The sequence below is a fragment of the Haliotis asinina genome, chromosome 2 (assembly GCF_037392515.1).
Source record: "Haliotis asinina isolate JCU_RB_2024 chromosome 2, JCU_Hal_asi_v2, whole genome shotgun sequence".
NCBI classification, from domain to species: Eukaryota; Metazoa; Mollusca; class Gastropoda; order Lepetellida; family Haliotidae; genus Haliotis; species Haliotis asinina.
In genome coordinates, this window is record NC_090281.1 from 58,690,196 (window position 1) to 58,707,963 (window position 17,768).

Sequence of the window (17,768 nt, forward strand, 5' to 3'; positions counted from 1 at the left end):
TTCACCCAGACCTCAATTCAATTCTGTTTTTCTTATTGGACCTTTGATACGATTATTTCTTTTTTGATTTTTCATACAAATAAAACATATAAGATATCATTTTACTGGTGATGTCTACTAACAACAATTCTCATTGGATCATTATCCTTCAACCAATTAAGTTTCACGTTATTTCAGCCCTTGAAATAGCCAGAGTTGGTGTCATAATAATGTTCTTATTGTGTTGAAATAATTTGAATAGGTATTTGAATATCAAATTGAAATAGTGATAATGGTTGCAACTTGTCCCATATGTTGAACTGAAATTACACTAATACGGTTTGTTTCCAGTTACTTTTGCTGATCTGGAAGAGTTACATGGCACCAGACCTAGGTGAGCTTCCCTCATACTGTTCTACTTGGTCATCTTGTACATCATGTGAGTCTTCATCATGATGGGCACTGGTTGTGTGGCCTATTGGTTCAAGTGTTCGGACCCAGGTTCCATGTCTCAACATGGGTACAATGTGTGAAGCCCTTTTCTTGTGTGCCCTGTCGGGATATTGCTGGAATATTGCCGAAAGTGGCGTGAACCTGCACTCACTCTTTCAGTCAGTATGTTTATCTTGCTGATCTTCATCAAGTGTTCATCTTGTTCATGTTCATCAGGTGTTCATCTTGTTCATGTTCATCATTTTCATCTTTTGTGTGACTTTCATCATCATCATACAGTCACACGGTTCATTCCCATTTCACAGTGAAACCATATTTGTCATGAACTATAGACAAAAATCCTTGCCTGCCAGACAACAGGCACTTTTGTTTACATTTGACTACACCCAGAAGAGTTTCAATATGGATAGGATATATAGAGGATAGTAAACGACCTTCCGTGTAATACCATTTTTATTAAATGAGTTAATGATTTAGTTTCAAACAAGTGAAAGTGAGTTTGATACTAAATCTTTAATGAGTTTAGTATTCTGTTTATTACTCGCCACCATAAATTGACGGAAACTGCAGCAAAATTGCCTACAGTGTGAGGACTCTCAGCTTGCATGAATCAAGCAAGGTGTACTAAAAATGCAACAGTGACATTAGCATTATGATGTCACAACTTTGAACCGTTTTGACGCCATGCGTCAAGTGGCATTACAGGCTATTGTAATATTGCTGTAAAAATGTTACACTGCTGTATCTTCAGTGGATGAGTAATAAGTAGGTGAACAACATCTTTATTACATTTTGGTGTATTATACAACACTGACTTTCAGCCATACTCTGTGCATCACATTTTTTATATTGGTGTGAAAACCAGCACCAGAATGTCACACCAATACTATCACTGGTGTTGTATCCATATGTATCTTATTCTAATTAGTACTCCAGTTTCTGAATGGCTCTCAAATAAGAGTTTCACTGGTTCATTTGCACTCACCATCGTATGGCTGGAATGAGATAAACTGATAACTTTCCCCACATCTGCAGCCAGCAAGATGATGGCACAAGATTGCATTTCATAAAATTTTACCTGTATACCTTGAGACAATGATTTTCAGTCAAGGATTTGAAAAAGTGATAAACATCTGATATATATCATTGCAATTTTACTGTTTGAGTTTTTTGTTTGTTGTTTAACACCAGTCAGCAATAGGCCAACGATTTGGTGGTTGTCCTTATACAATCACATCTGGAGCAGACAATTTCTGTGATCAACAGCATACACATCAATTTATACAACTGGGATACAATCAACCAAGTCAGGAAATCTGACAATCGGATAACGTTGTCTTGCAACAATTATGAGTTGCTGAAGACCACTTCTTAACTGGATCTTCTGGGATCCAGTTCCATGGGGTTTTCTTCCAAACTGGACGTGCTGACATGTCCATGACCTTTCCTTCCGATCAAACATTTGGTATTAGTATTCAAAAAATGGACTTGAAAAAATGGGAATAATCTTTTCCTTTCAGACAAGACATTTCAAGCAGTAAATCTATCATGCACAGTGGCACAAAGATCACAGTGCAGCAAGGGGACATAACCAGGTTCAAGGTAGGAAATACACCAAACAGTGTCCCACAAGGTTCTAAACTGACTTACAAAACAACAAGTCAAAAAGACCTATAAGTGATACTTCAAGAGTGGAAATACAAGAGTGTAATGAATGTTCACTGTATTTTAAGACTAAATGCGCTGAACAGTTATCATAAACTAGGGACTAACTTTAGTTTGTTATGTCTGTGATACACATTTTGAATTACAGTGAGGTCTATGCAACTAGTGGCCGGGCCATACAAACATTACCTCATATCCAGCACACTGAAGCATGTTTTAATGCACTTTACTGTCATTACTTTAATTAAATGTACTAAATATTTCATGTCAATGAATATTTTTGTGTGTCCCTGAGGATGTAATTGTTTGTTTTTGTTGTTCATTCTATCTGTTTGTGTGATGTTTCTGTGTTACTTAAAGGTCACATGCAACCAAAAAATCAAACATTATTAAAACACATTTATCACTTATTCATGACATATAATATACATTGCTGCTTTTAAAAAAACGAATAAACAAAATTATGAGCGTACAATCGTGATTCAAAAGTGCCATATTTTGTACTTGGGCTTACTTCCCTCGAAACGAAGCCTGCGGGAGACCGAACCCAATCATACAGGGTGGATATGCACTCAAGTGTAACGACGGTTTCTGATTGACTGTTTCATTTGCTTATATGCTGAGGGTTCATTGTGTGTACAGAAAAATGATCTGTTTGATGGGCATTTTAGAGGTATAGCCAGTCACAAGAAAGTAAGATTCTGTATGGATAACAACTTCTTTTTGTGTACTTGATGCGTCGTTTCAGTGTGGATATATATACTGTTGTCAAACAAAATCATATACACTAAAAGAAGTCGTTATCCATGAAGAATGTACAGAGAGATGTTGGGTTTGGAAAATACATGTTCTCTGAATTTGCGCTCGATCCAATTAAAAATCATGTCAGTAGAGATGGTCAACTACTGGCTGGAATCTGTCATCCGTCCAAGTACAAAGCAGGACTTGAAACTGACAAGAGTTTGCACCAGTTTCCGTCAGATCCAGCCATCCATGAATGTAGTATGTTTGCAACCCACAGACATAAAAACATCTCATGTGTATCACACGTGCCTAATTACATACTGTGGCAGACACGGGACTCGGGTGCACGGGTCATAAATCAACTTATTTTCTTTATGTCGTATAGTCTGATAGGTGCACGTGGTCAATGATTGAAGCTGTGTATTGCATATTGTCTTTAGCAGACAGGCAGGCCGACATATAGGTGTGAATAAACCAGACACTGAGCTTTCTCTGTGACAGAGACTGCTTACCACAATCACAAGTTTTTTTTACGTAACGAGAAGATTATTTATTTGTTTGTGTACACAACCAAGATTAGACTACTGCTCACAACCTCAGACGCTGGGCATGCATACTGTTTCGAGCTCCGCGAACCTATTCACTGAGCATGCATCACCAGCGCAGCGCAGCACAGCTGTTGAAACCAGTTTTCCCCCCAGCGCTGGGGGGAATTTAGTGAAACGTTTGAACTCCGATTTCGCGGGCTTTTTTTTCATCGCGTTTTTTTCAACTTTATAGGTTGAATTGGCATTTTTAATGATTTGTTTCGTTAACTGCATACCGAAAGGTACCAGAATCCGCAAAGTTGTGTTTTACGTTGCATGTGACCTTTAAAAAGCTGGGTTTATGATAAATTGTTTGAACTTCACCCACGGCGTGTTGAGATAAACCTTCTATAAAACTGCTGATTTGATAGTGTTGAAGTGACTTTGGAACACAACTCGCATAATGTGTTTAATATACAAAATTCGAAGGTTTACTTTCAATATCATGTCAGTGAGGTTTGTTTGAGAATTCATTTGTGTTTATTTTGTTAACTCTCTTCTAACCTATATTGAAACACAAGAATTAACAAATCTACAATTTTTCTCAAAGGCAACTGTGCTGGTGAATATGGTAACTGGTGACTTGGACCTTAGGTCTACGGCTGTGTCCCAAGCCTTTACACGTGCAGGTGGAAAACCCTTTGTACAGGTTTGTTGATTTGATGTTAAGGACTTTACTTACACTCGATTTTATGAGCAAATCAAAATGTATGATTCGGGGATGATTTAGGAAGTTGGAATCTTGGATACCTGCCCCACTAATAAGAGACCATGAAACACCCATTTGCTGACACTGTCATTGTCAGGGTAAGTACACGTGACATGGCCATTCGTTGGTCAGCCATTAGATCCAGTACTTTTTGTCTGAACAATCTATGTCTGCATTTCACTTTTGAACTTTTAGAATCAACTCTTTGACAACTATCAGAGATTTTATATGTGAATTCGAGTTTTACAAAATCAAAATTGTCAGCTTCAAGCTTATTATTTACATCCTCCACTCTACGTGACATGCTAAGTGTGTTTGGTGTATGAGTGACTTACAGGATTATGTGTAGGATTATGTATAACAATAACTAGGATTATTCACTCATGACAAGATTTTACATATCTGTATTGTTGGATAATTGAGTTATTGTAACTGCATCTTCTTAAAACAAACCTAATTTCTGAAAAAAATATTGATCAAATTTTCCTTCTTGCAGTTCAGAGCCCATGCCGAAATTTTCAATGCAATAATTAACCAAGGTGTTTGACTTGTTTTTTTACTGCTCACAAAGATTATCTTTTCGTACTTTCTAGGACTTTGAGATAGCGAAAAGCAGCCCAGCAACCACTGGCATCATTGTGACATCAGGTGGCAACCTGCCCTGTAGTTACGTGTATCATGTGACGCTCAAGAAGTGGCATAGTGGTTCCCGACAGGTGCGCAAACATCTCTCCAGATTCATCACATTCACCCCATTTGTGATAGTTTTTCAGTTTATTTGTGGTTTTAAGTTTTGGAAAGAGGTATATTCAGACTGGTTGTAGATGTTTACCTTTGGATGGAAAAGCAAACAACATTGGCTTGTCGTATCAAATGCAAGTTTTATCCAACGAAGGGAAGTAACTCCACACATAGAGTTTTAAACCAATACAATGCTGAACCACCTGTTAACCCATTGTTAAGCAATGGACTGCAAACCAGGTAACAGCAAAGGCAAAATGTCAAAGCAGCCTCTCAAATCTTAATGAGATAATGTACCAGATACAATAAATGCACTATCAAACTCATGTCCTATAATTTAAGTAATTAACATGAGAAATACTAACATTTTAGCAAGAAAATTAAGTATGCATGCATTTTGAAAAGTCTAGATGTCTGGCTCCTGATCCACAAAGTGTTTGTAACATTATGACCTGTCATGATACTATTGTTTATCATATGCTTATAAATGTGGTAGTACTCTGAATATTTTGGGGAACAAGCCTGTAATCATTTTGTTTCCAAAGCAAAACTCAAAAAACATTCAAGGTTTTTCAACAACAATTGATAGATATATTAAACAGAAGCTAAAGTAGTGCCTTTGAATATTTATAGATTTTTGTCATTTATATTTTTCTTTTTTTCCATAGAAACAATTTGAATTTAATTTCAAAAGGGAGGTGTGACTTTCATTTCTGGAGTATAACTCGAACACCTTTCAGTATTTTTCTGCAAAATTTGGCAGATACATGTGTATGAGGCAGATCCCAAAGTGGTGCCATTTGCTATTGGCAGGTTTTGGGTATTATATTTTTCATGAGTTCCTGTCTGCCAGATGATGAATTGTTCTTTCAAGTATGTAGGGTCCGGGGGGATTTGTCATCTTCTGATGACGTGTTTATGATGAATCTGACCACAGCAAAAACTTTGTTTTGCAATTTTTCTAGGAATATACAGATATTATCCGTGAGTGCTTCAAGTTGGCAGAAGGTTACAACACATCGTCCATTGCCTTCCCATCATTGGGATGTGGGGTTCTCCTCAAGTACCCTCCAGACTTTGTGGCTTCTTGTCTTATAGACAATGCCAAGGCTTCTTCAGTAGCTGTGAGTACTGGCTTTCTGCTATGAAACTGTATCTTGATGGTGTCCAGCCTCTTCACATCACCAAAGAAAGTGGGTTCATTTTATGTGTGCCAGAGCCGCTTGTTTAAATTTTAGTAAAGCCTTGAAAGCTCTGAGGCACTTTCAGATCATGTTGTCACTCATGAGGTATCAAATCCTCTTCCATCTGCCGAGATGCCTACCTCTATGATTTTACCATAGTCACTACAACTTTTAGCTTCAAATTATGCCAACACAACTGCACTAGAAATTCTATGAAAATTAAAGAAAATTCATTAAATTCTTTAGGTAGGGAAAAGTTTACCAATGTCATTGTTGCCAAACATGACTGTCTTTCTCTTCAGAGCTTGGGTCATGAGAATCACTCCCCATTTTGTACATTTTGAAAAATGAAATATCGAGGTTAAAGTCAGGAATCTCTCAGTGAATAAGGTCTTTCATGGTGAAATCAGATGAAACAGATGTCACAGGCTTTTAAGAGCACATATATTATGTGGAAGAAGCACAAGTTCACTGAACTCTTTGGAGCCACTGTGACATTTCCTGATTGGATGATCGGTGGGACAGCGTATTGATTAATGTGTTCACTCATCACACTGAGGATAGGGGTTTCATCCACGCGTGGATACAATGTGTGAAGCCCTTATCAGGGGTTCCCCTATGATATTACTGGAATATTGCAAAAAGTGGTATAAAATTAAATTCACTCAGTCATCCAAGCTAATTGGAGATAATTATGTTCCATTTGGAATTATGTTTCATTGAAGTTTTGGTGGTTATCATCAATAGAAAAAGGGAAATCATATGTATTAAATCATATATGCTGAGAGACTGAGTGTAACCAGACCAAAGAGCTGATGGTGAATGATAAACTGTTGGGGAGGAATGTCTCTTTATTTTATGGTCTCTGTCTTAACAAATCCTTGGAAGAAAGAATCTGTGATTTGTAACAAGTAAAATTATGATTTCTTGGATTGTAATTTTGTGTCTGTATTGAACCAATGTCTCTGTGAAACAGTGATCTTCTCTCTCCAGAATGTGACTTTTGTGGTGTATGACCAGCCAGTTCTCCAGATCTTCATGGATCAGCTGACAAGTGGCACATCACAAGCAGCATCTAACAATGACCCTCATCTTGAGTCAGAGAACTATGCAACTCTCCGTCATTTTGCTAAGTTTTCAAGAGAAGGTACAGACATTTATCTTGAGATATACAAATATTTTTGTATTAGTTCAGATGTTGTGTTGATCCAGTTGCCTGTTTATTTCACAACTGTAGATTAAAATTAAATTCTGAAATTTTTCTTCCCTCCAAGTTTAAATGAATCCACAATGAAAATCTTGAAGCAAATCAATACTGGAAAGGAGGTAACCATTTTATTTCTTAATGAACAGCTGATATTATTCTTTCTTATTTTGTCAAATAAGCTTTACTTATTGAGCAAGTGATTTTCTGTTAACATTCATTTTGCACTGGGCATGCTTATTAACTACTAAAATTTAAACACATTTAATTAAAAACATTAAATTGATAGGCCACGCTTACAAGATACTCTATTACCTTGACTAGACATAATGTCATTATTTTTTAAGAAGTGAGTGGTTATGGTTTTTACACTGCTTTAAGCAATACATATTTCAGCTATATTGTGGTGGGGGACTCCAGAAATGGGCTTGACACATTGTATCAATGATAACAAAATACAACAATACACAAATAGTCAGAATCATTCTGATTTCTTACATCTCACATTTTTCTTCAAAAGATCCCTGAATCAAGGAATGAGTCCTCACAAAATCCTGTGTACATCCGTAGTGATGTCACTTAATCATAAGAAGAACAGTTTATATCCTAAATGAATATTCAGTGAATATTCAGGTGTTGTGAAATTTTCATTTACGCTAAATTGATGCCAGACAGGTGCGCGTGTTGCTCACAATACGATATGTAGGAAAACCATGTGTTTGTTGATATATTCAGGACACTATTTCAGTGGTAAAACCATTCATTTTAAGTTTTGTCTAAAAAGTGTTTATGACACAGAAGCCAAGTTCCTTTACACATTGAGTGGAAATTAGGTTAGATAATACTGATCACCACGTCATGATGTCAGCTAAAATGTTGCATTATTTTCAGTTATTTCATTCCGTTTGAAAATGTGGCTGTTACTCAGTTAATAATGATGCAAGATTAATCTACATCTCCTCAAACAGGAGAATATGGGAATCTAAGAACTAAATTATGTATTGGATTGGGCCAATTCCAAATCACTATTACCTGCTTTCTGATGTAGTACATTGGCTTCTTTTCTTACAAATTGTGAAAGTGACTAAAGGTATAATCTCTCATTTGGAGACTTTGTATTGGAATAGTTTGGTTTCACTGTGAACAAAACGCAATGAAAATATACTGTCTGTATCGACAGCAAATTCTCTCTGTGTGATCTGAGTACATGGACCTAATGTAAAGCAAAGCAGAGTTGTGCCCCCTTATCATTATATGTGCATGACCTCTCTGTCATTGAAGAAAATTGATTTTTGACATTTATTGCGGGTCATTTTTTTATTTTGTGCTTATGACATTATGCATCAGCACATAAATCCATTTCATATATACATGTCATTCAGATATCAAGCTGTATTTTCTTCGCTCACACTTTCCATAAAGATGCCAAATTTAAAAATCATAGCAGAGTGCTTTTTTTGGTGCACGATAAAAAACAGAGAAAATTACTGTTTTTATTGTGTACAAAAGCTCTAGACAACATTTAGCAGTGTCTATTTCTTAAACCCCTGAGGTAGTCGCAGTTATATTTATACCAATGGATAGGAAATTAAATATTCCACATTTCTACCCACACAATTCTTGCACAGCATTTACTTTTCAAACCATACGAAAATGCGCGCCTGAAAAATCACTCTGCATCCAGGGGGTTAAGTAACCAGGAAGGCATTTGTCACCTCACTGACTCATACATAGTGTATTACCAGTATGATTAGAGTTTATGTAAATAGTACCAACTAGCTCCACCAACTAGCTCCGTTCATGACAACTGAACTCTGCCATGATGAGAATAAACGATTGCTATTGGTTACTTGTATCCAACAAACTGAGTAGTTACTGGATAGTCCCTGAACCATATCCGTAGAATAAATGGTCCTGGCAGAGACATTCTTTGAAAAGACACTCTGACTGTAGATCTCATGGATAGGCCAAGGTCCTATCTTGACCCTTAAAATCAGTATGAAAATGGTATTTGACATACATACACCAAACCACTAACCTTAGTTCATCTTAAAAGTACCATGAAAGTACAATGTATCTATAATGCAAACATGTCACTTTTTACCAAAATGAAATCATTTATACCAAATCTTACAGGACGTGTTCCAACAGCAGAGGCCAAGACAGCTAATGTTGTGATATTTGGAAAGGATAAGAAGACATGCAACGATGCCAAGGCAGCTCTTGCCAAACAACTAAAGGAGGATTTCTTACACACACAGATTATTGAGCATGAAGATCTGCTGAAACTTCCCAAGAAATCTATAGAAAGCATGCAGTCTACAGCCAAGCGTAATGGAATATGGATCAAGTTTCCCAATCCCGGTAGGACTTTGTCAGAGCTATCTGCACTGTCCACTTCTTTCTGTATTATTCATCATTTCAAATAAATCCATATGTGACACAACTATTCACTGTGTGTTTGGTAAGTTTTGTTTCATGAATAATCAGACCATCATACCATCGAACATTTGCATATTTAATTTGTTATTGTAGTGACCCTTGACACCCCCACAAATTCACATTTCACAAATGAAACCATGTAACACCTTTATTGTGACATTATCATTGCATGAAACCCATATGTCAGTCATTCCTGGTGCAAAAGATTGATATTCAGAACACATATATTACAGAATTAGGACTTTGTCTATTGACTGCTTCTAAATTATGCTCAGGATCATGTTTTGGTATTAATCCATGCATTTATTTGTTTCAGACTTTTTTTTTACGTTCAAGTTACTTCTCAGATAATTATCGATAATCAATCCATATTTACTTAATGATTTTCAATCTCTGTGATCTATATAGATAGCTAGATCATTGACCACATGCTATTTGAACTTAACACCTATCAGACTATACACCATGAAAAATACACCGATTCATTTTTCGTGCACCTGCCTCTGTCACATCATGTAGAGGCTGGTGTGATACTTGTACATTCGACATATGTCTGTGGATTGCAAACTAATTGCTTCTATTTTTCCCGGAACAGGGGCAATCTCAGATTGTCAGTTTCAAGTCCTGCTTTGTACATGAACTGCATGGCCTTTAACAATTTTCAATCTCTGTTATCTGTAGTGATAGCCAGCCCTTGTCTTCATGCACAACATATGACTATTTCATGCCTTGTGTATTTGCAGACAAGAGAAGTAAAAAAGATAAACCACAACTAAAGCTGAAAGGAGAAAAGAAGTGTGTGCTTCTGGTGAAGGTGCAGGTCCAAGACATTCTTCTTCAAACAAAGAAGACTGAACACAAACCTAAGCATACAAAAGAGAAACGAGGAACACGAGAATTTTTGGCTGAAATGGGTTCAATGACTGAATTTCACACTCCTTCCTACTGGACCCAATTCAAAAGTACCAAATCACTTGCAGATGTGCTGAAAGGCTTATTTATACAAAGTCCAAAGAGCAATCATGATCTGGTGAAAGTGGACAAGACAACATATGATGCCATTGACACACTTGTTCAGAAAACATGGGATTCCACGCTGGTTGGACAAGGGAAGGATGCTCTTAACCTGAGTCACAAAGCAATCAATGTGATAGACATACAGAGGCTTGAGAATCCAGAATTATTTAAAAGATATTGTCAAAAGAGGTCATCTCGGTTCACTGATGCCGCTAGAATTGGTCATAGATGCACTCCTATTGAGAAACTCAAAGGTTCACAAGGGCCTGTGAAGACTTCCATGCAGAAGATAGATATACTGACAAAGGACATGTATTCAGAGGTCAATGAATACTACTTTTTCCATGGTACAAAAATGGACAGACTCCAAGCAATTTTGACCAGCGGATTAGATTCTCGAGTTGGCAACACTAATGCAATGTTTGGAAGTGGAGTCTATGGAGCGGAGAGCTCAACTAAAGCAGATCAGTACACCGGTATGTTATCTTTGATCAGTAAATGTTGTTTAACCCTGAGCCAAACATTTCGTAAATAATCCTTGGCAGTATCCTAGCTACATGCTCCTTTCCTTGACACAACTCCAAACCCATTTACTATCCCTTCATGATAATGATAATAATCATAATAATTCACTTATATTAGTGCCTGGTATCCAGCTGACTAGTTGCTCATTCAACTCTGTAATCATAATCTGATTATCATTACCCCAAATAACCCAAGCTGCCTCTAAGGCGCTAGAATGTTATTGTCACAGGACTTTATCTCACCGGGTACCCATTTTCTGCTTTTTGAACTGAGGCAAATTTGAACAAACTCACTTGCCTAAGGTGAGACCACATGTTTCCCATGTGCTTCGTTGTGGGGCAGGACTGAAGTCCTAGAAACTGTCTCTTCATAAAGCAAGTTGCAGATCAGTCAGAGGGCAAACCTGTTGATGAGGTGTATTGAAAAATATTTTACTCACTCACTCACTCAGAAATACAATTTTTTTTTCATTTTTCAACTTCATGGCTTAATCATTTTCCTTTTCAATAAAAACAAGTAAATATGCTCTTTGGATGCTTGAATTTTGTCTGCATGACTCATGCCCATTGCTGTGAATTTCTGACAATGTGAGGTACTTGTTATATGTTTTCAGAGACACAGGGGCTTGATTATTTTGTCCAAATATTACCCCCCATCTCACTTCCCTCCCAAGGATATCAAGTCTTTATTTACATTTGAAAAAAAACTGTGAACGTTAATCAAATAGGAAACAAACAAAAGCTTTAAGATACTGTAAAATAATAACTGCCAATGATGTATTTGTGGTGGTGTGTGGTCCTCTGCACAGAGCCAAGGTCACAGATCAGCTGAAACTTTAAACAACAATGATATTTTATGATCAGTGATAGCAAAACAGAGTTATTTCAAAACCTTTGTTATCCGGAGCATAACTCAGAAACCGTTCAATATCTTTAGACCAAACTTGATAGATATAATAATCTTAACCTTGCTATTTACAGATTTTTGGCATTTATATCTATATCTATATCAGGACCTATTGATGTATTATTTTCTCAGTTTCCGTGGAAACATTTCGGACTTCGTCTCCAAATGGAGGGATGGGCTTCGTTTCCGGAGCAGAACTAAAAAATTGTTCAGTATTTTTCTGCAAAACTTGGTAGATATGTGTGGCATACCCCAAAGTGGTGCCTTTTGCTATTTAGAGGTTTTTGTGGTCTATGATTTTCTCGGTTTCCATGGAAGGATTTCGGACATTGTCTGAAAATGGACGGATGGGCTTCGTTTCTGGAGCACAAATTGAAAACCATCTGATATCTTTCCACAGATCTTGGCAGATATATGAGACAGATCTTGAAGTAATGCCTTTTGCTGTTTACAGATATATGGCATTTATATTTTTCCTGATTTCCATGGAAAGAATTCAAACTATTAAAGTCTAAAAAAACATTAAGTAGCTATTAGATGATTTGTCCTTTCAAATCAGTGGGGACCGGGGAGATATGTCATCCTATGACTCTTGTTTAAAAATTATCAGGGCAAAGTCACATCCCAGTGATTTACAAATCACATCCTCACGGGGGACTTACAATACACATCTGTGATTATATAGTGTAACCATATAATACAATCCAGAAAAGACTCTATGAGACGACTGGTGGATAAATCTGCTCTCACCCTAGACAATTGAGTTTTTTCATGAGATGCCTCTGGTCACCCAGCAGTGAACAGGAACCCAGTGTTATAAGTCACATGACTGTTAACCCTTGAGCACCTCAAACGCAGCTTGAGTTATGTGGGTAATAATGTGTCAGTGCCTTGATCAGGCACATTGAGTGCATGGAAACAGAGGCTTCATAAACAGTCATTAATATGATGATAATGATTGTGGTTTAGGATTGCAGCAAACAGTTTTGTATCACTTATTGCAGATGACAAGAATGCGAGAACAACAGGGAGCAAACAGATGATGCTTATGAGGATGACACTTGGGGAACCGTTCCTCACAAATGACAAAAATTCCCCAAAATATCGGCGACCACCTTGTCAAGATCCAAATCACAGGGCAGAAACATGTGACAAAAATCATGGTCAGTGCCATTCTGTTATTGGCGACGGATCATGGCTGTTCCGAGAGTTTGTTGTCTATGAACCGGAACTCTGCTACCCAGAATACATCATTACGTACAACAGGGTCTGACTTCCTTCATGGACAACAATGTGTCATTCTGTTATTGGTGATGGACTGTGGCTATTCCAAAAGTTTTTGTCCATGAACTGGAACAATGTTACCCAGAATACATCATTACATACATCAGGATCTAACTTCTTTACAGGACAACGATGTGTTCCATATTCACAATATTTCAAAGAAAACTAAACATTATATTTATATGCAGACCTTTATCTTAGGTAGTATGAGGTAGATGAACGTACCTTAGGCACCATATGTAACTCCGATGAAAGACTACAGAACACGAATGAGTGGATGACAATGGGCATGGTGTGGATGGCGCCGACGGGACCAGATATATGTTTTAGCTGTTAGCGACCCTCCGCCGTGTACAAGCAGACGGGCAAAGCATAGGTGTGTACTTCCTCCCACGGAGACAGCAGGCAGGAAATGCAGGCTGGTAAGGCATTGAAACTTTTGTACTTCCTCCCGCGGAGACAGCAGGCAGGAAGGTTTGGGCTGCCACTGTAAAAGCAGAAGCCAAGTATCCCCCTTTTAAGCCAATTTGGAGTTTTTGTCCCGTCGGCACCATGCCCACCGTACCTGTTTATTAAGAAAAATATGTGTATATATAATTGACTCACAGGTGTTACAAAACAGGTCCTGCAAACTGTACACTGTACATGAAAAAATTAATATCCCTCATACCTAATGGGTAACATATGGCAATCTTGGCGTCCTGTACCCCTGCCCCCCTCCCTCCCCATCCGAAATTGTGCTGTATTAGGGAAGGGTGGATGGGAAATTTTGTGAGCAAAGAGCATCCAGCATGGATATGAACGGACGTGACGTATAGCTGCGGATGTGACATCAGCGGAAGTGACATCACGGAAGTGACGTAGGTAAAGTTATGGAATACTAAAATAATACACTGTCACGTGGATTGTTACGCTGGATACTCGTTGAGTGCATAAACTTATGTGAAAGAATCGTAAATGCTGTCTGTGACCAATTAATGGAATGTGCCGACTAGCTAACTAGAAACTGGGACAAATTTATTTAATAAAATCTGATGCACAGCCTGTTGAATGCAATGTTACCTCGGAGCCTATTAAAACGACCTGGTTAGGGTTGTTACTTACCTTTCGGTATTAGCGTGTTTATCACACGCTGATGAATTGCTAGAACTCTGCGTTTGTCTTGCAAATGCTGCCTATAAAACCATTTAGCAAAGCAACGCTAAATGTCAATATTAGGCTCTCATCATTATGGCAAGACGGATGTAGTTTTTTCACATGCGTCTATTGATGTGATCCAAAAAAATAATGATATTGTGTTCTGATGTTTGTTAAGTAATGTGTCAGAAGTGTGATAAAATATGGTGTGCAAATATTTATTGAGAGGAAGAGTTCTAAAGGTAAATTCATTCTGATGGAAGATGAAGGTCACACTGATGGCAGCCCTTTAATGACCCTTATCCTTCAGTCTTATCACTGTAATGGTGTAATGGTATGATAATACAGTATAGTATTGCGATGTGAGTTCAGGGTGAAATACCACATATTACTGTAGAGAAAACTGAATTTTGAGGACCCGGAAATGTTTTCTGTAGATGGGGAGTGGCGAAGATTTGTCAAATCTTTCTTCAGGGGGTAAGAAAACGACATTGTATAGCTTCGCTTGAATGAGCAAGAGAAAACAATTTTATCACTAAAGACGTCAAATTTGCAATTAAACATCACAAGACATCATTTATTTCCAGTTCTAATTTGTGCTTGCTAAACATTGTTTTTTATGCAGGGATTACGATTACTGTGTGGATCTGATTTATTCCCACTTTGCCTGATTCTTTGTAAGGAGATTCTTAAAGTTATCGATGCAACAAGAGGGCATTAATTAGGATTACAGTAAAGTACTTTTATAACAAACTACAAGGGACCACTTAAATTAGTTCGTTCTATCTGTAGTTTGCTATTCACGAAAATCCCATTGAAAGAACAATAAAACACACTACGTGTATACAGTACAACACATTCCTCCTCAGTTTTTTCATTCATTCATTCATATTACGTTCATTTCACTACAAAGTCAGTGATCTTACTCTGTGCACGCTTGGCTAACTGCATACATCCCAGAGCCTCATTCAAGTCGTCAAGCGAATCGAAAGAAGACATGTCAGTTGTTTTCTGTGACACAAGAAAGTTCTTCAAAGTTTGCAGGGAATGAAGGTGGAGCCTGGTCTGTTTCATCAATGTTTGTGTCGTTATTATTGCATTCCGAATCAACTCGGGATATTCCGTTGCGCTGATTGGAAACTGTCTTTACGATGTCGTCTGTTTCGACACGGGCCAAAGTGAGCACTGCTAAATGGCAGTGACACTGCTTGAGTTCGCTTGGTTCGTTATTCACACCATTAATTAGTGTTACCTGGGATTCGCGGGGATTGCAAATCAGTTCGCTATAGCCATTAATACGTTATAGAGAATTCGTTATTCACAACTCTTTTATATGATAATATACAGAGGTTAATTTTTGACTTTTAAAACAGTTTGCGATATACGTTTGTTCGTTATATCTGTGTTCGTTATAAAAGTATTCTACTGTAATTAAGAATTATCAGAGGATTGAAACAGTTCACTTGAAGACAGTTCATTTCTATATTTTATTCCTTTTCACGATACATTTACAAGTAGTACCTCTTTTATTTATGATGTCAGTAATATTAAAGTGCTAATCAAATGTATAACATTTTCCATTCATTTACAAGAATTGTTACATTTTAACAGTCTTGAAATGGTTCCAGACATCATGCTGATCCCCTTCCATCCATTGATCAGTCACAGTCTGGACTTATGACCTCTATATACCAAACTCTGGCCACCATGACCACTTGGTGTGAAACTAATTGACCAGAACGTTTACCATCTTGTTATATCTGACAGATGACAGTGGTTCCATATATATGGTGTCCTCTGAAATGACACATTGTTTATTTACAGTTCACATGTCCACATGCCATGAAACTTAGTAAATTGCTATAAACCGCAGAAACTGCACACTGTCCCATGCATATATTTTTCTCCTCTACAATATCCCATATTTGTTACCTGAAATTCAAAAACCTTGAATCAGGATGGTAATTCCCCTGGCAGGAAGAGGTTATTAACTTATGAAATTGTGTCAGCCCCAAATTACCGAGAAATGTATCGTATAATTGCCTTGCCAAATTGTTTCAGCTCTTGTACATTTATTTGTAAGAAGCTACCAGTTAGGGTGTTGTTGGACATGATTAGTGTATGAAATACCGTCTGTCCTGCGGCTCGCTGCTTGCAAGTTTCATGGCAGGTTTACAACTAGACTAACAGCTAGTCTCTGAAGTGAACATATTTTACTGAAGAAAACATTCAAAGTGAACAAAAAAAATATAATGGAATGGAGCCCTGAGACTTTCTTCATTTTCAGAAGCTGAAGCTAAGGAAATTGACTTGCCACATTGTCTAGACTTGAGTGGGCTTTCTTGGATATATTTACTTCAGTGTCTGTACGACAGACTAGCTTACAACTTGAATTTATAGTCGGCCCTGTGTGCCAATACATTTTCCAAGGGTATATATTTGACCATGTCATTGAAATGGGAAATATTTCGAAAATAGTTGTAGCTAGATGATGTCTGTAAACAATGAAGTTCATGATTAATCAAACTTTAACTCCCACAGATCAGCCTACCCATTTATCTAAAACAATGTGTGACTGGTATAGGGAATGCTTTCAGGCTATGATTAATGTCATTCTTTTCTCCTTTTCTGATTCAGATGGAAGTTACACACTTATTGAATCAACGCTTATTGAATCAACACCAAGTTATGACTTTATTGAATTTGCTTTTGCACATGTTTAAGTTTACCTCACTACAAGTAGTTCATTAATTACTTTATTTTAATACTCAATTTCCTAGTTTTAATGCACGGCTGGTTACATGTTAGCTGGGCCGGCAACATTTTTTGGCTATCAACCCTGTGAGCTCCCTGGCCTTTTTAGGAGTTTCATACACTGACAAGATCCTTCAGCGTCTCCCCTGCTTTCTGTTGTACAACTCTTGCATTGCTGCTTACAAGCAAGTATACAAGACTCTTTCTGGGTAGGACTCCTCTTTATTAGGGATTTACCTCGAGTTGTGTATTCGAGGGTCCATGGGACTCATAATCTTAATTATCAGGGGTACCGGACTACAAAATGGGTGTCTTACTGTTACTGTGTTGTGTATTATGATGTAATTACTGTTACAGTTGTATACTCCCCAGGGAGTTGAGATTGATAATACGACATGACACTCAGACGGACATCCAACGATCGAGGGAAATGCCTT

At 37.5% G+C, this 17,768-nt stretch overlaps 1 protein-coding gene across 1 annotated transcript in view; it reads left to right on the forward strand.

The window, feature by feature from the left end:
- LOC137274013 (uncharacterized) overlaps positions 1–13,605 on the forward strand; it is a 31,255-nt gene extending 17,650 nt beyond the window's left edge. Inside the window, exons 12-20 of the mRNA XM_067806963.1 lie at positions 331–373; positions 1,953–2,034; positions 3,979–4,077; positions 4,731–4,853; positions 5,844–6,002; positions 7,056–7,209; positions 9,403–9,630; positions 10,452–11,201; positions 13,161–13,605. Of these exons, the coding sequence (XP_067663064.1) occupies positions 331–373; positions 1,953–2,034; positions 3,979–4,077; positions 4,731–4,853; positions 5,844–6,002; positions 7,056–7,209; positions 9,403–9,630; positions 10,452–11,201; positions 13,161–13,429 (1,907 nt within the window). The 3' untranslated portion in view covers positions 13,430–13,605. The remainder of the gene's footprint in view (positions 1–330; positions 374–1,952; positions 2,035–3,978; positions 4,078–4,730; positions 4,854–5,843; positions 6,003–7,055; positions 7,210–9,402; positions 9,631–10,451; positions 11,202–13,160) is intronic.
- The last annotated feature ends 4,163 nt before the right edge of the window (positions 13,606–17,768 follow it).